The sequence below is a fragment of the Chinchilla lanigera genome, unplaced genomic scaffold (assembly GCF_000276665.1).
Source record: "Chinchilla lanigera isolate Chin_1 unplaced genomic scaffold, ChiLan1.0 scaffold00011, whole genome shotgun sequence".
Taxonomy (NCBI): domain Eukaryota; kingdom Metazoa; phylum Chordata; class Mammalia; order Rodentia; family Chinchillidae; genus Chinchilla; species Chinchilla lanigera.
The window spans coordinates 5,300,893-5,324,675 of NW_004955412.1; the positions used below are offsets into that span (position 1 = coordinate 5,300,893).

General features: G+C 39.7%; 1 protein-coding gene across 2 annotated transcripts in view; it reads left to right on the forward strand.

The window, feature by feature from the left end:
* Cep126 (centrosomal protein 126kDa) overlaps positions 1-18,383 on the forward strand; it is a gene marked incomplete at its 5' end in the record, with an annotated part of 57,258 nt that extends 38,875 nt beyond the window's left edge. Inside the window, 5 exon segments of one of the 2 annotated variants that reach the window (XM_005377967.2) lie at positions 2,436-2,545; positions 5,730-5,805; positions 7,332-7,541; positions 11,759-11,823; positions 17,708-18,383. In XM_005377967.2, coding sequence (XP_005378024.2) covers positions 2,436-2,545; positions 5,730-5,805; positions 7,332-7,541; positions 11,759-11,823; positions 17,708-17,773 — 527 coding nt within the window. 2 annotated transcript variants of the gene reach the window in all.
* Between the last annotated feature and the right edge of the window lie 5,400 nt (positions 18,384-23,783).

A 23,783-nucleotide genomic window follows, 5' to 3' on the forward strand; every position in this document is an offset into this window, starting at 1 on the left:
TATAAGACTTATTAGATAGTACTGAAGTGCATATTTGCGAATAGAACATAAATACATAATAACATAATAATACATAAATAACATAATACATAAATAAATAACATTTAGCGTATGCTATATCTGTTCCTGGAACCAGGAATACATAATACATAAATAACATTTCGCGTTATTTAACTGAGCTTACCTCTGAAAGGTTAATGAGTCTAAAGAATGAGATAAAATCTTCACACAGCAGTCATGTGGTCAAGGAAGTTCTCATTTAAGGGACCTTTAAAGCTCTTCAACTAAAGAGAAAATAGGAACTTACAAGACTTAGAGAATCCTGAGCATATACAGCAGTTAAACTGTGTTGATGCCAAGGTGATCACTGGAATCTACTGTATCACATGCAGTATCTCTAGCATTTAGCACGTTTAGTGAATGGAGCGTTCAGCATTCCATGTGCGCGGAAGGAAACAATGCCGAGCTTTTTTGTTATGGTACTGGGAATTGAACAAAGGGCCCTGGCACTGAGCTGCCTCCCTGGCCCAGTCTTTATTTTGAGGACAGGGTCTTGTGAAGCTGCTGTGTCGCCGAGACTGGGCCCAGCCATGGGATCGTCCTGCCTCGGAAGTGCCCCACCATCCCCACCTAGCCCTTTCCCAATTCTTGCAGCCACTGCACTCTTTCTGTCAATCCTGTGTAAGATCTGTAGATATAACTTAAACATTTGCTATCATAACGCCTTTCACCTTATATCCATTCTTCTAAACCAGTGGCGTCCAGGATTATTTGTTGTATTACTATTTTTAAAAAATTTGAGCACACATATATATGTGTGCCATACATACATGTTACTGTAATAATTTGTACAAGAAATTTGTAAGTTTCACAGAAGTAAAAGCTGTTATAATGTTTTAAATTTTATAAATATTTAAAATGCTTTTTAAAAGAATTTCATGTGTTAATATATAAAATACTTTGTTCTCAAATGTTATTAATAATACTCTGAATGCTAGTTAATAAAATGTCATCAGTTATGAGAATCCCACATATCACTTGCCAGTATTTCATGGCACAGTGTATATTTAAGGTAAGATTTATAATTAGTTTTTTGGGTAGTTTTTAAATTTATGACACTGACTTTGTTACATGTATAGTTATACCATCGCTGTAATTATGTGGCAAGGCATTTATCATGAAAAGAGATGTCAGTGCTAGCATTTTTTCTGTTCACCTATTAGTAATCTTTGCTATATGATAAGAATATTTTAATTAAAATTATACAGAACACATTTGAAAATATAATAAACATCCATGCACCTGCCACTCACCTTAAATAATAAAACATACACCCAGTGAGAGCCCTACAGAAGTGTATTCAGCCGCGTCTCCATTTTTATGAGGACTCACTTATACTATAAGGTGTATACACCACCTACCTGAGCACACCTAAGTTTCAGTACACTACAGAAAGCCGAAAAGCATTTATGAGGCCGGGCACAGTAGCACAAAGTTGTGATCGCAGCTAACCTAAGACTGAGGCACGAGGATGTCAAGTTAGAGGCAGACCTGGATAACTCAGCAAAATCTTGTATCCAAAAAACTTTTTTTTAACTTTTAAAAGGCTCACTGGGCATAGTGGCACATGCCTTTAATGCCAGCACTTGGGAAGCTGAGGCAAGAGAATCTCTATAACTTTGAAACTAGCCTGGGCTGCATAATGAGTTTAAGGCCAGTCTGAACTACATAATAAGACCCTGTCTCCCAAACAAGAAGGCTGGTGAGTAGCCCTGTGGCAGAGCACTTGCCTAGCATGCATGAGGCCCGGGATTCAATCTTCAGTGCCAAGAGAAGGAAGGGAGGGAGGGAGGGAGGAAGGGGAAGAAAAGAGAGGAAAGAAAAGAAAGGAAGAAAGAGGACAGAAAGAAGGAAGAGGAGGACAGGGTGGGGAAGGGATGGAGGGGAGGGGAGAGGCGGGAGAAGAAAGGAAGGAGACCACTAATGAGTGGCGGTGCCACTGCCACCCTCTTGCGTTCGGACCTTTTACCATATGCGATGTACAGCAGTCTGCCTTGTAAGCCATGTAACACGAGTGTCCCTGTCAAACGTATTATTATATCAGTAAGTTCAATTCCTCATTTCTAGACAGCAAGTATAAATTAGAATTCTAACCCACTCCCTGCACACCAGTGGCTTTTCTTCCCTGTCCTCCTGGTGCTCCGGGACCATGTCTTGGAGGTCAGTCCTCTAAATCATAAGCCACACCGAAGCAGAAACTTTGTTGAACTCATTCTCGTAACTGCCACGCAATGTAAGAGGAACTCAGTAAAAGTCTGTTGACCATGAGAATGAGAGCTTTCTGTGATACTAAAGGTAACGTGGTAGTCTTCATTGGATATATGTTGTTCCCTCAACTCAAGTAGTTTGTGACCTTGTGCTGACATTTGTTTAAGATTCTACTGTTAGAAGAAAACGAATTGTTGAAAATAAGCAGAGAAATCTTTCAGTCCAGAAAAGAAAAAACCCTGGGTCTGCAGCACAGAGGAACAGTGAGCAAGTGAATGTAAGTACAGCACTAGTAAAAATCACCGCTCAGTACGGAAAAATTGCTCGGAAAAACAGTGCTCCTAAAAGTCTGCGCTCCTGCCGTGAACTATACCGTGGTATAAATATAGCCAGAGTCACCTGTGATGCACTCCTGGAATCTCTCGGTAGAAGTTTGTTCTACTGTCCTTCTTTGCTGTATTCTAATTCTCTATATGGTAAATTACCACTGAGGGTTTTACAACAACTTTAGGAAATCACTGTTTGTTGTCATTTATAACGAACTCTGGAAAAAATGAGATCTTTCGCAAAAAATTCAACCCATTACTTAAATTAAATAAGAGCAGAAAGGGAGGGAAGGAAGGAAGGAAAGAGGGAGGGAGCGGGGTAGGGAAATGAGAAAGCTAGAGCTGTGGATCCAGGAAGCAAGCATGCTAATCATAAAGACTAATACAGTTCTGTGTAATTGAGTATCCCATCTGGAGCTGAGTTTCCTGCACGACTGGGTAAAAAGAAAAGGTGAAGAAGTTACATAGTTCTCAAGGAATATTGGCAGTGATGTTTGTGACACAATATTTTAAAAGATAATGAGAACCTTTCATAAGGGACCTTAAAGGGCATACTGCCAGGCGTGGCGGCGCACGCCTGTGATCCCAGCACTTGGGAGGCTGAGGCAGGAGGATCATTGTGAGTGCAAGGCCAGCCTGAACTGCCTAGTGAGACCCTGTCTCAAAAAGACAAAAAAAAAAAAAAATGCATACTGAACATATCTTTAATAACAGTTCGGTAATAAATGAATATAGCTTATGAGGTAGATCTTCAATAAACATCCAAAGTGTAATAACAGTTTTTATTATGAAGGAAATTTTGTGAGTGTTAAGTAAATGTGATCTAAATATGACATTTTCTAGTGGTCTGACTTCAAGGATTTACTTTAGAATGTCAAAAATACTAAAGGAATAAGTAAATAGCATGGTACTTGGAGTTTCTGCCTTAAATATTGCTTCTTCTGATCTTTTTAAATAGAACTGAAATAGGGTTCCAGGAATAGGAATAACTTTTTTAAATAGAACTGGAATTTACAGTTTGCACTATAGGTTGAGATTCCTATCATTTGTATATTTTAGGAAGTATTAATTTATGTGATTAATATAACATTAATATGGGTAACAAACAACCATGATATAACCTTACCAACCAAACAGAGTTATTTAGTTACATATGTATATGGCTAAGTTAATCTCATTACCACCATGTTCTTATTGCTTAACAACAAAAATTGTGCTTAATTATAAGCACAGAACTTACAGGTGTAACTTCCTGATTACAGTAATGCATCATGAGCCCTCCCTTTTTAAACTTTCTGTTGTTCCCACCAAAATCTCAAAGTCCGTAAGGATACATTTACCTCTATTTTCTATATTTTGTTAAGCTATCTCAAATTGTAAAGTCATATGTAGTTACTAGAACAATAATAAATTCCACATGGTTATTGGTGCGCACTCCAAATTCACTTCTGTTCTCATGCTCCTTTGCATTCCGTCTCTCTGTCCTCTCCAGAAAGCTCCTCTTGCACTTCACACACGTCTTCCATCCTTTCACACATCTCCTCAGGTCCTGTCAGCGTTAGAAAAAATCAGTGTTCCTGAAGCAAAATCATTTTGAAGTTGAAATTTTTCATCCGTAGTATTATTCTGCTTGGTCTTTTTATTCCAGAGCCTAATCAGAAGTTCAGTTACTACAGCAGTGACCTTTGTCACCTTGTGTTAGGCAGTGCATTTTATTACACTGCATTTTGCCACCCCACTGCTATATGGAAAGAATCTAAAACAGGTAAATAAAAAACAGAAAAAGCATAACTGCTCTTTTGTGTCCGGGTTTCAGTCCATGTCTCTCAAGTCTATAATGGACATCAGGCAAGAACTCTGCAGTGAGAGCTGTTGCAAAAATCTAATCAGTTACTGTTCAGATCAGACTGAAGAAAAGCCGAGTATAGCATATAGTCATAACTATGCAATTCTGTCTGAAAGAAAAAGGGAATAGAGAAGGAAAGTAGACCATATTCGAAGGGGAGAGTAGGTATCTTTCAGAGAGCACGAGTACGTGAACATATTGCCAGTGTTCAAAACTTTCCTTTTCCCAAAGGTATTTTATTGAGATGGGAAGATTTGGGGATGGCGTAGGTGGAAGGGAGTGGAGGAAAAAGTAAAAAGGATCAAGCTGTGATGTGTGTATTTACCATTCCCCTGCAATGAATATACTTTACATATTGCACACATATACTAATAAAAATTTTAATTTCCTTTTCCAGATTCTATGCAGCATTGGGACAGCTATTTCTGTTTTAAATTCTGTCATCTAAAATACTTACCTACACTAGGCATTAGTCACAGTGAGAGGCTTTAGGCCAGTGGCTGTGATTCTCCCTTACAAAAATAAACCAACTAGCCAGGTGTGGTGGATCAATAGACAGGAGAATCACAAGTTCAAGCCCAGCTGAGCAACTTAATGACTTAGCAAGACCTGTCTCAAAATAAATAATATAATAACAATACTAATAATAATAATGGGCTGGGGATGTAGTTCAGTCTGAAGGCTCTGGGTTCATTCCCAAGATAAATCAACCAAGTTACAGGGGCTGGGGATTTAGCTCAGCAGCACAGCACCTGCCTGGCAAGCGTGAGGTCGTGAGTTTGATTCCCAGGGCTGGAAAAAAAAAAAAATCAACCAAGTTATAAATCTTAAGATAAACTTTTATCGTTCCTTTAAAATAGTACATCTTTTTCAAATATCCAACACTACAACTTTAAATTTTTCAGTGGAGATAAAATATATTTTTAAATATTCATGTACCTTAGAAAGACTTTAACTCAGTAACTCTTGATTTATGTTACAAAAACAACATGTTACTTAAATAAAGATAGCTTAAGATATATAAAGAGCAGGGCCTGGTGTGGTGGCTCACACCTGTAGTCCCAGCACTCAGGAGGCTGAGGCAGGAGGATCCTTGTGACTTCGAGACCAGCCTAGGCTACAAGGTCAGCCTGAACTGCCTAGTGCCGGCCTGTCATGAAAAGACAAAAAAAAAAAAAAAAAAAAAAAAAAAGATATACAGCAATTTCAAACTTTATTTTAAAGTCCATGTATATATCGTGAATTTTAAATGTGAAAATATGTTCTGATTTAATATTCTATTTTTATAGAATTTTGGACAAACTGTCCAGCTAAGTTCAAGTGAGCCAAGACAAACTACAAGAGGCACTAATAACATTGAAGAAGGTACGTTTTAACGGTTTAAATATTTTCCTTGGAGCTTTGTCTCCAGTCATCTTTTCTCTTGCATGTATTTTCTCAGGTGCTTACAAATTGTGTCACCGTGAAACCCCCATTTAGGGCCCGCACTGCCCTTGCCACTGGACAGTTTGTCGCCGGTTCCCCTGCATTCTAAACAGCAGGGTATTGGTCAACTCTCTGCATGGAGCTATCTCCTGACTTACCAATTATTTCTGCGGGATAGATTTCCAGAATCAAAATTATAGTTGTGGACATATAAGTGGCACTCAGTAAATATTTGTTGAATGAAACTCTGCATATTAAATGAGTACTAGATCAAAGGAAAGCATTGATACAGTTATTCATGCATATTGCTAAACTTTTTTCCTAAAAGTATTACTCAAAATTCAGTCATCTGTGTCAACCTGAGGTACAGTTCTTTCTACTCTTTGCTTATGTGAAGTCAAAGAAGTTTTGTTGTGTTCATTTTTTAGATTTTTATTAATAATATGCTTGATTGTTTTTGTCTGTATTCTTGGTGAACTCTCTCTTCATATTCTTTTTCCCTGAATAGTAAAGTTTTGACATTTTCTTACTGATTTCTGAAAATTCTTGAAATATCAATGGTTGTAATCCTTACACTGGTTATAGGTATTTTTACTACTTTATTATTTTTGTTTTATTCCACTTAGGTTGTATTTTTACATATAGGTTTTCATTTTTATTTGTTCATTCAATAAATTATTATTGAGAATTAATGTTCTGATTATAGGCAGATTTTGGTTATGCATTCATGAACACAACGTATAAAAGTCTTGCCCTTTAGGACTTAAAAGTCTGGGCCGGCGTGGCCTAACATTAACACATGTCAGTCTTTTCTTGGTGATTTCTTATTACTTTCACATTCAAAGAACCTTTCCCATCCAGAAATTTAGAAATACCTTTTCCTCCAGGTCGCTTTAATAGTTTGATTCTCTAGATTTAGCTCTTTATTTGGCATTTGTTCAAATGCAAGGTGAGAACTGAAGCCCCAAATCATTCCTTTCTGCACCATGAACTAGTTTATTGAATCTTCCCTCCTGTCTCTCAAGTTTGTGATGCTCCTTTGAGCATCTGTTCTTAATCCACTTGGTCTGCGGGGCTGTCAGTTCTGTTCACCTGATCATCTGATTTTCTTACCCTTCCTGAAGTGCTTTTCTCCTACTTGTTTATTTAGACATTTTAACTGCTATTATAAAGATAATCCCCTTCATAGTATCTTCGTACCACCGGTAAATAGCAAAACTCAATACAAAAAATTATGTAAACATAATGTAACTCTCTTAAGAATTTTTATTACCTCACTGCCATCATTTTAGACTTTTTTAAATTAAGGGCGGGGAAGTGCTAGATGTACAGAATCTTGATAAATGCAAAGTAATAGAACATGACTGCATTTCCATTCATGAAATGAATAATACAGGCATTGCTAAGTGTGTATAAGACCTAATCCCAAAGAAAATGAGATCAAAGAATGATTAAAATTTATGTAGTTTCAGATAGTACTTCTGAGTTTTTGATGGCTGAAAATCTAGTGAAAGTTTCCGTGCCTGAGGATAAAATTCTAACTGTCCTGAGTAACAAGCAGCTACAGAAATCAAATCTGGCTTTAAATAAGACCCAGCAGTTCAACATCTGTGCACTATCAGCTGAAGAACAGAGAATCCTGCAGTCCCTTGACCGTCTCAATGAAAGGCTCCACTGTAAGTATGGAAGCTCTTTGGTGATAAATGTGGTATTTTGTACTTAAACTATTTAAAATTGAACATAAAAGTGCAAAATTATACACATTATCATCTATTTGCTGGAATATATAGCAATTGAGAAATATTTGAATATTTGATGCTTTTTCAAGTATACAGCATCATTTATGATGTTTGTGATGATACCAATTTCTGTGGCAGGCTTTACTGTCTTTTAGGAATATTTGAGTATATTAATTCTAGTTCAGTAACAGACAAGCTAGGTATCTACACTGGCTATCCATGAAAACAGTTATAATCTTCTCATTAAGTATTTTGAAAACCTAAATAATGAACTGCTAAAAATATAAGGAATTCTTAAGACTAAGACGTAAGTATAAATAAAAACTCGGGAAGATAAAAGAGAATCTATAGCTAGCTTTTATCCTAAGAAATTTAACACATAGAATTTTCAAAAAGGGGAAGCAGGTGACAAAACCCAGGCCCAACTCTGAAGAAGTGGTCTCACAGGAGATCCTCCAGCCATGAAACTGGGACATCCAAAGATCCACGCACAGCACACACGTTCACAGAGAAGGAGGGGCCGAGAAATTATATTTCTTGAACTTAAGTATTGAGCAGATTGGGCACACGGGCCACTCTGAGAATTTGAAGCCACAGTCTGTTACAAATATTCACGCATTTACAGACCATAGTTATGCTCCCTGAGTGGTCGCTAAAGCCTGAACCAAATAATTTAACTTAGAACGGTTTAAAAGTGGTAACGACCCAAAACACCTGGAAATAGTAAATTTATGTTCTTTCCAGAGAAACCTATGAATACTACAGTCTTCAAAGAATTATCATAAATGAAATCTGAGGAAAATGAGCATCCCTAATTAAACAAAAATAAAATAAAATAAAATAAAATAAATAAATAATAATCCATAAGAAAAATCTGCCGTTTAAGAAGTCATTCCTGTGGTTGCTATTACGGGTTTTCTCCGTAAACCAACAGCCAGATTAGCCTTGTAATGTGAGCATTTCCAGAGAACCTGATGTAGTGCCAGGTACACTGCACCCTCCCTTCCCAAATTAAGGGAGGTGCTCAGGCCTTGGGGCGCAGGCAAAGGCTTCTAGTTACCCATGCCCGAAGGACACCACTGAAAAGCAACTGAGTAAAAAGATCTCTCTACTAACAACCAAGTCTTTACACTGCCAACATCCACAAGCCTCAGCACCACACAAAATAAAACATCAAAACAACAGAAACATGAGAAGGCAAGACAACGAAATGCCTCCAGAACCCCCAGCTCCCCGAAAGCCAGTCCAGAGGGCATCAGAGGGGAAGACAGCGTAAGGCACACACCCAAGTTATGTGAAAGGGTAACAGAGGAGGTTCGAGGACAGATCAAAGTGGCGCTCAGTGGAGCACAGAAGATGTGACTAAACATTATGGAAGTCATAACCAAAATGATACAGAAGCTTTCAGAAGACACTAACGAAAAGCTAGCTGAGCTAAACAAAATAATATGAAATATGAATGACCGTTTTAGCAAGAATTAGAGTCCATGAAAAGGTTTCGGTCAGAAATCCAGGAGATTAAAAATTATATTAAAAATATGGGAAATGAAAAACCTCTACATGAAAACTACAGTACTCTGAAAGATGAACCTGAAGAAGGTATCAGAAAAGGAAAAGAGATCTCCTGTTCCTAGATAGGCAAAACCAGTACATTGGTGCCTCAGTTCATGAACTAAGTTCTTCCCGTGATTCTGGTCACAAACCAAATTGGACAAGAACCAAATCAAATTCAGTGATTCGGTTCAATGTTGACCTTATGGGGAAATTTGATTTGTTTTTTTTCCAATTTGGTTTGGGACCAGAGTCATGGAGAGAATTAAGTTTGTGAACCAAGGTAGCTCTGTACAGTCAAAATGGCTGTACTTCCAAAACCAGTATACAGATTTAATGCAATCTCAATCAAAAACCGGGCGTGGTGGCGCACACCTGTAGTCTGACTATCTTAAAGTTACAGACCTCAAAAAACTATTAAAAGAATGAAAATATAAGCCACAAATTGGTTTAAAAATACGTATAACGTATAGAAAGCCCAGAATGGTGGGGCACACCTGTAACCCCAGCTCCTCAGGAGACTGAGGCAGGAGGATCATGTGTTTGAGGTGAGCCTAGGCGACCCTGTCTCAAAGAAAGGGGCCTGCTGACGTAGCTTAGTGCTGCAGAACTTGCCGGTTAAATCCCCAGCTCTGCAAAATACACACTCACACACACACGCGTGCACACACACATGCGCGCGCGCGCACACACACGGACACACAGAATAAAAGACTTGTACAAAATATAAATCATTAAGAGAAAAGAACCCAATAGAAACCAACCCAAATGAAAAATGAGGGAACAAAGATTTGAACAGAAACTTCATAACAAAGGAAATGTAAATGATACTGCATTGATAGTTGCTTCATTAGTAATAGAAAAATGCCAATTAAAACAATGAGGTCTAGTTACGTATTGAACTTAAAAGCCTGACAGTACTGTGCGTTGGTAAAGATACGTAGCTACAACAGCCACATGCTGCTGGTGGAAGAGAAAAGTGGTGCGGTCTCTCTAGGAACTATTTTGCCACCACTACCCACACCATCTTCAGTTAAACATGAGCGTATGTAACAACCCAGCAATTTCACTTACGGGTATATACCCTAAGGAAACTGCCTGTGTCCACATAAGTGTACGGAGGTCATTGTTTATAAAGCCTACACTCAAAAATAATCAGTGCCTTTATGCGATGGTGTATTATTCAGCAAATTACAGCTACACACATCATTATGGATGAATCTAAAAATATATAATTTTAACTAAAAAGAAAATCACAGGAGAAATTTATATGAAACCCAAACGTAGGTAAAAATAAACTTATGTGCGGGAGAACACGTGTTAAGGGACAAAGAAACATCAGTAATAGGTAAGTGAAGGGAATGCCGCTGTCAGGCTGTGTGGACTCAGCTCCGGGAAGCTTCTGAAGTAGTGACAGCCTGGATAGTTTTAATCCAGACGGTTGCACAGCCATTGTGCTTATAATTACTATCATTAGTATCGTTAGTATTATTTAAACTGTGCCTTTATGTTTTATGGGCTCTTTATCTTAGTTTCAAACTAAAAATTAAATTTTAAAATGATATATTTATAAAAAGCAGAAAACTACAATCATAAAAGCAATGGAGAAGTAAAGTACAAGATATAAAACTATACAGATAAATATTAAGTTTAATATTTGGAGGAATTTTTATTTCTGTTAGATACATCTGTACATTTAAACGTTTTGTGTAAAAGATTATGCCTGATTTTTCTTTTACTCCATTCTCCCTACTATATGGAAAAAGCCTAATTTTTTTAAAATTTATTTTAAAAATAAAAGAAGGAAAACACATTAACAGACAGACAACGATTTACAAAATAACAAAAGAACAATACAAACTATACAGAGTTACAGACAAAGTGGTAGGAAATTAACAGTGCTTGTTGTATTACATATTGATATCTTCAAAGTGGTTTCTCATGAAAACAGAGACATGCAATATTGATCAAACAAGTAATCATTAACTGTTCCTTTCAGTAAAGCAATGGAAGGTAGTAGTTCAACTGTGTTAGCTATCCTGTATATACATACTTACATAATTTCCCCTTCTTTCCCTTCTCTTTTCCCACATCCCAGTTGCCCTTTAGTTTTGAGCATTTTCCTTTCATTTCACAATGTCTATCATACCTCCTAATTTTTGTGGAAAAATCCTAATTATTGAAAGGGCAAGCATTAACTAAATTACTCAAATTTTGTGCCCCGTTAGCTAAACATCTCCTTTCTCTTGAAAGGCTCCGAGGATAAATGATAATTTGGTTTAAAAAAAAGAAAAGCAAGGAATAAAAACATAACATTTGAAGCCAGGCATGGTGGCACACGCCTGTAATCCCAGCACTCAGGAGGCTGAAGCAGGAGGATTGTTGCGAGTTCGAGACCAGCCTGGGCTACAAAGTGAGCTCAAGGCCAGCCTGAACTGCATAATGAGATCGTGTCTCAAAAGGACAATAAATAAATAACACAATATTTGAGTAAAGTTTATAGTATAGTAGTCAAAGTACTAGGAATTAATATTTGATTCTATAGTTCTTCTTTTTCAATACAGATAACTAAATTATTTTTGTGTTATGGTGTAATTTTTCAGATGTACAAGAAACCATTTGCAAAAATCCATCCATCAAAAGTATGTTACACATAATACCATTTCTGGTAAGTTTTTTCAAAGCTCTCTTTCCTTGTTTTCAGAAACATGACTTCATATACACATCATTAGAAGTAAGAGCCCGTGGTGGATGTCAGTTTTTCTTGAGATCAGTTTTTAGACTGTTTTTTCTCCTCCAACTTTTTATCCCAAGATGTTTCATTACAATCAAATAAATATCTTCACATTAAAAATACCAGAACATAAAGATTGTTATATTACATCCAAAGTATTGTATCCGTCATGACAGGAGACAGCAGTCATCAAATGATTTTATGTATGTAGCCAAAACTGTAATGATCGCTGCCTTTTCCCATATACCTTGCAAGTCTTGAGATTCAAAACTAAACATTACTGTTTGGTTCTTTTGGCGGGGAGGGGGCTTGGGTACTGAACCCTAATAAAGATACACATATAAATAAAAATCAGCCTCTGCGTTCAAGAATTTTCAGTCTAACAGAGAGAAAGGCATCTACATGGATGGTAGGTAAAAATAATTGCAGTGCTTAGTAAGACTGTGTGAGGTACAAGCCATCCAAAGCACAGAAAGAAAAAATCTTACTGGAGTTGACTGAAGACATTCGGGTTCCATAAGGGTGCCCACAAACTAAGACAATACTTGTATTTTCATGCTTATCAATTTAGGTATTCACCAGAGAAGTGTTTTGTCGGAGCATTAACTTGGATGCCCTCCTAATCCCCATGTTTTTCATCATGTGCCCTCAGTTCTGAAATTTTTTTTTTTTTTTGTCTTTTTGAGACAGGGTCTCACTATGAGTGCAGGCCGGCCTTGAGCTCACTTTGTAGCCCAGGCTGGCCTTGAGCTCGCAAAAGTCCTCCTGCCTCAGCCTCTTAGGTGCTGGGATCACAGTCACGTGCTACCACGCCTGGCCAGTTCTTGAAATTTTGACAGGAAAAAGTACAATCAAGCAAAAATACTACATTTCTTATTACTTGCTATTATATAAATAAAGTAAAATGTTTCTTACCCATATTTCAGGTTCTTGTTAGGCTCTGGCTGTGACAGTGACTAGCAGTAAGGGAAAAGCAGGCTGAATTCACGCCTCAGCACATGGTTCTTCAGAGTGCCCTTTGGCATCTTTGACGTCATTTTTCAGACATAACTGTCTTGTAACAGCCACCTTAAGTCCTGAGCTTCTTCAAGGCTACGTTTACATACTAGTTTGGTTTTTTTCTCAAATTTTTCATCTCAGTTTTTCGGTCATTTTTCTGGGCCTGAAATTGAACTGGCAATTTATGTCAGTTCTGACATTTATTATTAATTCCTATGATTCTTTTTTCACATTAATGAGATAATACCTGCTGGGCATGGTGGCGCACGCCTGTAATCCCAGCACTCGGGAGGCTGAGACAGGAAGATCATTGCAAGTTCAAGGCCAGCCTGGGCTACAAAGTGAGTTCAAGACCAGCCTGAACTGCATAGTGAGCCCTGTCTCAAAAAGACTAAATTAATTAATTAATTGAAATAAATTAAAGTAAATTAAAAATAAAGAGTCAGTGCCAAATTTGCTTTTTTGTTATATCCTGCCCAAGGATTTGGGCATTTTTGTCCTGTCTACCCATTTGACTGTTACATCTATGTTTCTGTACTCTCTCCTTGAATTAACCAATTGCTGACAGTTTGCCTTCCTTGCTTTACCAATAGACAAACAGAACAGAAATAAGTAGGTGTACACACAGAAAGATAAATTGTATCAGCTGTTCAAAAGGAGATTATGAACACCGTGGTATCTCCCCTGTAAATGTCCCCGCATGCATGTGCTCATAAGAACAAACACATTCCTCTGTATAACTTCCGTACTGTTACCATAACCATGAGGTTTTACACTGCTACAGTAGCATTGTCTGCTACGCACTCCAGAGTTTCCAGTGGTCTGACTGGTGTGTGCTCTGTGGCTGCCCGGCGCGGGATCACCTCCCACCGCTCCAGCCAGCCGTGAGGACGTGGGGAGGGGCTCTTTCTCCCGTCCTGTCACTCCCTGTTTCTCGTCTCCTACAATATTTAGTTGTGTTGATGTGGATTTCTCCTTCAGGGAGGGAAGTGAACTGATAAACTGATTTATCCCAAGGTGTTCAGCATCAATTTTTTTTAGCATATATTTTTAAATGATTTGTCAGACAAAACATGTAAAATCATTTAAATAATTTAAAAACAATATATGAAAAGAAATTTTTTGTTTCTGGCGGTAGGGTCTCGGTGTATAGCGCAGCCTGGCCGTGAACTCAATCGGTGGCCCAGGGCACATGCTCACCCTTCCGTCTCACCCAGCCTCTTGGGTGCGGGCACTGCCAGGGTGTGCCGCCCACCCTTCCATCTCACCCAGCCTCTTGGGTGCGGGCACTGCCAGGGTGTGCCGCCCGCATGGTGAGTTGCTAATAGACTTTCAGACGCACTTGGGTGAGGGAAATATTTTTGATCAGAAGTGCCTTTATTTTCAGGGAAAATATCTGTTGTAGCACGAATGATCAGTATCCTGTCATTGTTTAGAGCAAGTGTAAGACTGAGATTTTGTAATAATAATTAATAATAAACTGCAGCTTCCCCCACCCCTTCACTAGATACTCATAGTCATCCTAATAACGATAGCATCTATCCTGTAGCGTACCTGAGAGTATTACAAGATTACCATGCGTGTAAAGTGCTTAAAACAGTGCCTGTCACATAGCACTTGCGGAATGCCTGTTTGGTTGGATTCTTACTATTAACACAATTCTGATCCTCTTATTTAATTCTCTCAAAATTTTAATATTCCTGAAATCACTTCAATGAAATTTCAGTGTGTGGGATTTACACTTAAGTATTTAAATAAAATGACTTTGGTGAAAGTATAACTTTCTCCTAAAAGTTAGGAGTCATTTCAGCCACCGCTGTCGTCCTCTTTTCCTTCTCCCACCACGCTGTGAATTTCCCTTCCAGCCGAGACTATCTAACATATTACTCATCGAGTCTGCAATATTCTGTGCTGCCTCTGTTTTTCTAAGGATGCTTATGTTTAATTCCTAACTGTACTGTAGTATTTTAGTGAGGTTTATTTTTCTGTTTGTTTTCCAAATTCAGATCATCTAAGCATCAATTTAATATCACTTCTCTTTGAATTCTTCCATAACAAACTGACTGTGAGATGTCCTCATCCTCCTATGAACTCAATATTGTAGCATCTCACATTTTGTATATATATCACAGATACTTTGGTCAATGTGAAAAATTGCTGGAACTATATTTGTGGGCCAAAATTGTTTCTCACTTGCATATCTGCTTTATAGAAACTAGCATATATTAAACATATTTTAAAACTTGATTGACTTACAGTTTTTTTTGTTTGTTTTTTAAGACAGGGCTTAGCCCAGACCAACCTCTAACTCACATTCTTCTTGCCTCAGCCTCCCAAGTGCTGGCATTACAAGGATGTGCCACTATGCCCACTAACTTACAATTTTTTGTTTGTTTGTTTGTTTTGTTTTGTTTTTTAACGGTACCGGGAATCGAACTCATGACCTTGCACTTGCCAGGCAGGTGCTGTGCTGCTGAGCTAAATCCCCAGCCCCCAACTTACGATCTCTTTATACATGATATTTGAATAAGTAAATTATCTACCTTTTTGTACTGTACTAAAATGCAGTCATTTACTTGAAGCTGAAATTTTCTTTTAATTGTCTAAAACAGGGTTTCTTACTCCATAAAAATAACACTGTTTCTGGTATGCTTCCAAAGCCCTTTATTTGGTGTTAGTATTTAATAAATTAGTATAATTTAATGGTAAATAGATATTTTTGAGATATAATCAGAAATAAACGAAAGTTATTCACTGAGTGTGGACCGCTGAATAGTGCTATAGTCTCCCCCACATTCTCTTAGCTGACCTTAGCTAAGACCATCCGTAATTTTCCCCAGCGCTCAGAGCTGTTCAGTGGAGCAGCCAGGATTTATACTTCCCCCTCTCCCCCGCAAAATGTCCTAATTTTTATTTCAATTACTATCACTTTCTTCCTCCAAATTTCCCAGACAGAAGTATCTGTCTAGCCAGGCTTCATATTGTCCCATAGAAATATAGACTAAGTCTCCCTTATTATGTTTACTAGACACACCTCAAGTCTGCTCCTCTCCCTTCTTACTGACACTGTTGTACTTAATGATCGGATCATGTTCCCAACGGCCCATTTTATATTTGGTGAGTAACTAGAAGAAAGGAGCTTGCAGGCCCCAAACACAAAGTCCTGATGAGATGCAAACATTAATTACTCTGCTCTGATCAGTATTTATTGTGTACATGTGTTGAAGTAACATACCACATCTCTACAATGGGTACAATCATCACATGTGAATGAAAACTTTCCAGTTCGAGGAGAGCTGGGGGGCAGGTCAGTGGTACAGTGCTTGTCCAGTAGTGAAGGCCTTGGTTTAATCCACAGCACCACAAAGTGCAGCAGTAGTTCAAGCATGGAAAGGCTAACTACCCCGGTTTGCGCATCACAGATGGTGTACACGCGTTGGATCACTGCCCTGCGCCGCATGAATACGTATAACTACAGTGTAACCCCGGGCCTGAGGGTGTAGTGCAGTGGTGCACGCTTGCCTAAAATAGAGGAAGGCCCTGAGTTTGAAAAAATGATGACGGTACTCATCGTTATTTCAGTCTCTGAAGTTTACCGTGCTTCACCTGGACCGTTGCAGCTGCCCGCGGGTTTGCTGTCTCCAGCACATCTCCCACGTCCGCACCAGCAGAGTAATTCTTTTCAAATACAATATGAACATACTATTTTCCTGCGTAAAGCTCATCTTCAGTGGTTAGCTGTCGCCTGAAAGATAAAGTGAAAACCCCAGCGAGGAGCGTTCGAGCCCGCTGCGGTCGCTCCCCCGCTGCCCGCTGCCCCGGCTCACTGTCTTGCTGAGGGTTGGCCCGGGCCGGCCCGCGGTGTCCCCAGGCAGCCTCAGGCTCCTGCGGTCTGCTTTCCCGTGCTGACGCCTCGGGGCTTGCTCCCCGCGTGTCCATCTGGGACATCGCTTCAGTCCGAGCCTCGTCCTGCCCAAAAGTTACAGCTTCCTGCTTGCGGCAACCGTGCAGCCTGACTGCCGCGTGGTGGAAGTTTTCGTATCCCGGCCTCAGGCCTCTGCGGGGCGGCATCTAGGGAGAGGAGAAGGTGGCCGCGTGCGACAGACACGTCTGCGAAGGAAGCAGGAAGCAGAGTTGCAGCGCGACTTCAACATCGTTTAGCTTGTAATTTTCAGTAGGAAAAGTAGCAAATCTTAGAAGCAGACTTTTCATTTTAGAGTGTTGTAGTTACTTTAAAATAAAATAAATTTCATGAACTTTTAACAGTGACCTGCCAAGCAACTTACGTCTTTAGCCCAAAATGCTGTTAAACACCCATAGGGTCTTCTTCACAGTTCAAAGTGCTTCCTGTACAAACTAAAATTATTAAATACTTTCTATCACAGCAGAGGATAGAAAGCACCTTCTAGGCTGGGTATGATGGCACACGCCTATAATCCCAGCACTCAGGAGGCTGAGGCAGGAGGATCATTGTGAGTTTGAGGCCAGCCTGGGCTACAAAGTGAGTTCAAGGCCAGCCTGAACTGCATAGTGAAACCCTGTCTCAAAGAGACGAAGGAAGGAAGGAAGGTAGGAAGGAAGGGAAAAGAACTTTCTAAGCAAAGATTACCAATAGCAAAAGGTGAAGATCATGAATTATTATAATTAATACCATCCCTTACGTAGAATGGCAATCGGTTTGTTGAGACTGACATATGTGGAGCACTGAAGAATTTGAATTATGAGTTTAGTCTTATTAACATCTCCAATCGGTAAGGTGGTTCACCTGTTAAAGTCTGTGAATACCACAATAAAAGAATATTCTGAACCTGTGTTACAGAACAGCCAACCAAAGGCAAGTCCAGCTCCTGACGTTGGATCCAGACTGCAGAGAAGATTCTGCTGAAGTCCGAGGGCAGCCACTTAGTGGAATCACGATTTCTGATAATCTCCTGTAAATAATTCATGTATTTCTGCGTTTGTTAATGATTTAAAGCACTATAACCGTAAAAATAAATCATAATGTAAGTAATGGAGATAAATTAGGTAGTTTATATTTATGCTGCAAATCATTATTATTATTACATATTTTATTGATAAGTACATTTTAATGGATGGAAATATGTCATTATTTTCAATAAGCATGTTACTGGATACAAAGTCATTCTATTTAAAAATGACAGAGACTATTTTGTTATTCAAATTATGTATTAGCTGTAGTTTAAAGCTTTGTTTTCTGAAATTCCTAATAAATTCTATTAAATTTGTACAATGTTATAAAACATTTATGGTCAATGACATCTTGATAAATAACAGAGGTATTTCTTTCAAGACTTTGCAGGTTCTCTAGCACCCAACGGGTCTCGTTATCAGCTCTACGTGGTTGACAATTAATGTGAATCTCTTACTGAGATTGTTAGTCTCTGTAATCTCTTGCTGAGGTAATTAGTCTCTAAAACCTCAGCACAACTGAAAAATTCAAAGGATCAAATAGTAAACATGAAAAGTAAATGCAACCCCAACTGGATAACTTGATTTTCGCAGCCAGTGTATTTTTTCCCAAAAGGAGTACCTACGTGGGAAACCAGATTTGTATTAGATGTCGGCCCTCTTTTCGTTTTTGGTGTTTGAGACAGAGTCTCACTCTATAGTTCAGGCTGCCCCAGGCTGGCCTCGAACTCTGGGTAATCTTCCTGTCTCAGCCTCCAAAGTGCTGGGATTACAGGCATGCACTACCATACCCAGCTAGAAGTTGGCCTTTTAAAGTATGGGAAGCAAGACCAAAGTTGTATGATCTTAATTTTTTCATAAAACTATGATAGCCTTTATTTTCCCTCAACTATTTCTATTTTAGGTTGTCCTCAGGATTTCAAGCTACATTTCTTCAAAATCGATCACATCACTCCCATCTTAAAATCCTACCCTTCCACTGCTGGAGAAAGTGTGCAGTCCTTAGCGAGGAGGATAAGGTGCCTCACACCCTGGGCCCTCCCTGAGAACCTGGCACGTTCTCTGCCCGCTTCCTCATGGAACCAGTCATACCGAACCCCTTGCTACAGCGGGGATGGGGACGTGGCTCAGTGGTGTGGTGCTTGCGCCAGTCTCTGGTTCGATCCCCAGCACTGAAAATAAAACCCAGAAAAATACAGTTCCTAAAATAAAACCTACTATTTCATGGACTGTGCTATACTTTCAGTTCAGAATGGCTTCCCTTCGTGCCCTGCTTTCCTTCTGTCTCTTAAATTCTCTTCAGGTTGGACTTTCCCCATTCTTTTGTGATAATTCTTTCTCCTATCTCCTCTCAGCAAATCATGTCCTTTGTGCCCGGCACTCAGCTCACTCGTGTACATTCCTGCAGCTTTTCTAGAGCAAGAGCTCCTGGGAAGTAGAGATTGTCATTCATTCATTTTAGGAATTAAAATGGGGCATATAACGGTGGATCAAAATAATGATGAATGGAGAAAGTAATCTTCGAATTAACCACATTTTTATCATGTGGGAGGTACCGCTGTGTTGTGGATATAAAAGAAGATAAGTTAATTGCTATCATGTAGTTTATATTTTAGTAGGGAAAATAAATTTTAAATATACCATCGGAACTACCTAAGTGACAATTAGAGAACGGTGGGGGGTGGAGCGCTGTGCACCATTTTAGATACAAAGTTAAGAGGACCAGGGAGACAGTGCAGCGGCTCGGCGCCTCCCTAGCAAGTGTGAGGTCCTGAGTTCAATTCCTGGTGCCAAAAAATAAAAATAGATACAAAGGTAAACAGTGACCACAAGACGTCTGAGGTGTGTCTCCCTCCCCGGCTCCTCCTTTCTCTCCTGCGTTCCTGGCCCCCCCCATGAGCCGCTGTGTCCCACCCAGTAAAAACACAGATGCCTGTGATCCTGTGCCTCCTGGTGGGATGTGCTGAGAACACTTCGGTCATGTTCATCACCAAATTCCATAGCCTCAACTTAGTGAAAGGAAGAGCCGGGCGTGGTGGCGCACGCCTGTAATCCCAGCACTCAGGAGGCTGAGGCAGGAGGATCGTTGCGAGTTCGAGACCAGCCTGGGCTACAAAGTGAGCTCACAGCCCACCTGAACTGAACAGCGAGACCCTGTCTCAAAAAGACAAAAGAATAAAAATTAGTAAAAGGAAAATATCACTTAGTAAAACAGTGAAATTGAGAGACATTCCAGAGGTGTGGAGGGTAAGAAAGGTTATCACAGGTAAGAGGAGACGAAAGGCCAGGACAACACAATGGAACATAATGTCTCGGGTCGGACCCAAAACAGAATAAGAGCATCCATGGGGAGAAGCCCGGCGGGAACCCCTAGCTTCCAGTCCCAAACTACTTGGGACGCGAGGGCAGGAGGAGCACTTGATTCCAGAGTTCCGGACCAAGCTGGAAAACCTAGCAAGACTATGTCTCTTAAAAAAATAAAACTGGTGAAACCTTAACCAAGTGTGTCGTTTGTTGATAATATTATACCAGTATCCATTAGCTTTGCCAACGGCAGCACAGTTCTGTAAGATGCTAACGTTAGGGAAAGCTGGGTAACAGCAACGTAGGATTGGTGTCGCTGTGGCCACAGGTCTTGGGTGGAGAATTACTTCCAAAGGAGAAACTGCAGTCTTTCAAATGTCATTAGTACACGTTTACAGCACATAGTAAACCCACCGATCCCGAGAGCTGGTACACAGGCGCATTGCACCTGACCCCCGTACTGTCCCTTCCCTGTCTCCCCCTCCTCCGCCCCAGATGGCTTCCCGTCCGCAGCACGCACCTCCCTGTTTCCTGTCGTCTCTCTTTTATTTATCTCTTTAAATTATTTACACCTTAGGAAACCTGAAATACTTAACCTTCTGTGTTGGATTTATTTCACTTAGAATTATGACCTTACAGTGCATCTCCCTACAAATTACTGAAATTTGTTGTTGTTCATGGTGGATTAATAAATATACCAAAATATTTAAAATCTTTCATTGTATTGTGTATCGCAATTTTGGGTTCAGAACAAGTGTTCCTATAATTACATAAAACATAAGGTTACATATTTGTTAAAAATGTGGTAAGCACTTATGCATATTTGGCATTTAATGTGGATTACAGAGTAATGTCCTTGCCTGCCGGAATTACAGTCTGTCTCAAAGTTACACCCCAAGCCCACTATCAAAGATACCTAAATCTCACATAAGTAGAGACACTTACATCTTACCAAAGCAGTGAAAGAGTCCAGGTACTTCCTGCTGCGTCCGAGACATATCCAAGAATCAAAACCAAGTCTGTCTGACTGGAGGACTGACTTACACCTGTACTATAAAACCGGGTTTCTTCATAAAGCAGAATTTTCTAAACAGTCATGAGTATGGGAACATTTATAAGATGTAGAGCAAGCCAAATTTTTTAAAATAACTTTTTAGAAACATGACCAAAGTGAACATAATTCAAAAATTTGTATAAATACGGATACCACGTGGATGGAGAACTTAATTTGTCTCATGAGTACTGAAGACATGTTGAAACCTGACTTTAAGCCCTTACACTTTTGCAGACCACAGAGGGACTGTACTAGGCATATGGCGTCTTAGAGAAATCGGGGTCATTACCTGCTGGCCAAAAGGCAAGCAAAACACTTTACCTAAATGTCTGAGAAAATACTGCTAATTAAGGAAAGGAAAGAGTGAAAGAACAAATGTAGTTCAGTCTTAGCTGGTATATTTCTCCAATGGAATATAATCCTCCAACGTGTCAAGGGAACGTATTGGGGAAATCCAAACTATCCTCCCAAATGCCCTTTCCCTCCCGTATTTAGCAGAGCCTGACTCTCCCTGATCGCTGGCAAGTCTGTCTTCGGTTTGCGTTGGAGGTTGGACGGCTGCTTTGTGGAGGTATATATGAAATGTGAGGGTCGAAATAGCTACAGACATGTTATGTAGAAAACGCTGTCACTACAGCATACCCTCATGGCACGTCTATTTGCTCATCTACTGAGTAAGTGTTTTAAGCACTGTCTTTGTGTCAGGCACTGTCCGACAGCTAGAGAAGCACAAATGAATAAAACACCCCTGCCCTCCAGTAGTTCGGTTTCCTGGGGAAAAAAACCACAAGTAACTCACTGTAGTAGAGCTGAACGTGGCCCCAAAGGAGGGTCATAGTGAACTACAAGTTCTGCTCATGACCACGGCCCAGGCGGCAAGTAAGGAGGGGCTGGGTGTGATGCCGGGAACTCTGACCACTCGGTCACAGTTGTCTGCTCACATGATCGCAGGCCCCGTCTCATTCATGAGTGTAGCTTTAACAGAGTGAGTACCATGCAGTAGGTCCTCAACAGGAAACTAGCAATCCAGTGATCTTTTCCAGTGAAGTGTTGTCTGTCATAACCAGCTGTAAAACTAGTCAATTTTTATTAAACTCTTGTCTGTGACTTAAAAAAAAAAAAACCAACTAATTGATATACTGCCCTCTCGTGGTTCTAAACAAACTTTCCTATTAGTAGATGCATAACCTTTCATTCTCACTAAACTGCCCAGCTGGGCTCAAACCTGCGATGTTCCTGCCTCAGCCTTCTGAGTAGCTGGAATTACAGACATATGCCGCCTCTCGTGATTCACTCTTTTTAATAACAAGGTTTACCCAAGAGATACACTTATATTTCTTCTGTTCTATTGTATTTTATTAAAACAGTGCTGTTAACAAGCAACCAGATAGATTTGGGCACCTACAGCCTCCCCCTCCACCTGACCAACAGAATTTGTTTTATTTTGGTACATTGTTATAGGTGTGCCCTGAAGTCCTAGCTCATGATTCAAGTCATCCTGAGAAGACCTGATCTGACTTTCCCTCAGATACTAAGCTGGGCCCTCTGTGCTGTGTGCACGAGGTCTGCTCTCCCGCTGTGGAGTGGGCTTGTTTTCCTGCTTTTTCTTGGCCTAAATGCGCTCTGCAGCACCTGTTTCTTTCCTTGCTGGGGATGTAAAACCGGGCTGGGGATATAGCTCACTGGAACAAGCTCCTGTCTGGCAAAGTGGAAGGTCCTGAGTTTGATTCCCAGTTCCCATGTAAAAATAAACGTAAAACATTGCTACTGAAAAACACTAGTAAATTGGTTAAGTATACAGATACAAAATACCAATAGTATAAATAATATTAGTAAAGTCCCCCATATACCATACTAGTACTCACAGTTACACGTACCAAGTGTATTACCTTCTTAATTTATATACACGTCACGTGTATTATATCAAACTTGTCTCTGCGACCAAGCTCTGTTTACTCTTATTCTTCAGGGTTAAAGGCTGAGTTTCCTTAAGAAATTCCTTAGGAATTTCCTTAAGTTCCTTTAATAAGAACTGATATATGCAATAAAGTTCATTCTTATAAAAGGAAAAAATTAGTAAATCACTATGACCATAGGAAAAATTGTTAAATTGGGGAAAATGTATGTAAAATACTGAAAGACTGCAATGATTCGGTACTAAGTGGGAAAGAGAACCAGAGAAATACACTTTCCAAGAACTTGAAAGAATTTTAAACACCAGTGCTACATACCATCCACTCCAGCCCACACTCCTCACATTAAAGATGGGATCTGTTAGGTTCGGCACCAGATTGAACAAAAAACAGAGAGAGATAAAACAAGCCTTTACTCCTGGCGTGCAAGGGTTGCGGGAGCTTGCAAGGACCCTCGGAGGAGGGAGCTGGGGAAGCGGTTTTTATTAGATTGGACGAGAGGTGCAGTTAACATGGGCAGGCGAGGTGTCTCTCTGTATCTGCGGGGACTGGGAGTTAGTTGGTGCATGCACAAAAGGGAGTAGGAAATTTATCTTGGGATCTGAAGAACGAAGAAATGTGTGCCCTGGCCAGCGCCATTTTTGGGATTCTGGACGTCTATCAGAATCCTGAGCCAGGTGTGGAGTCACACACCT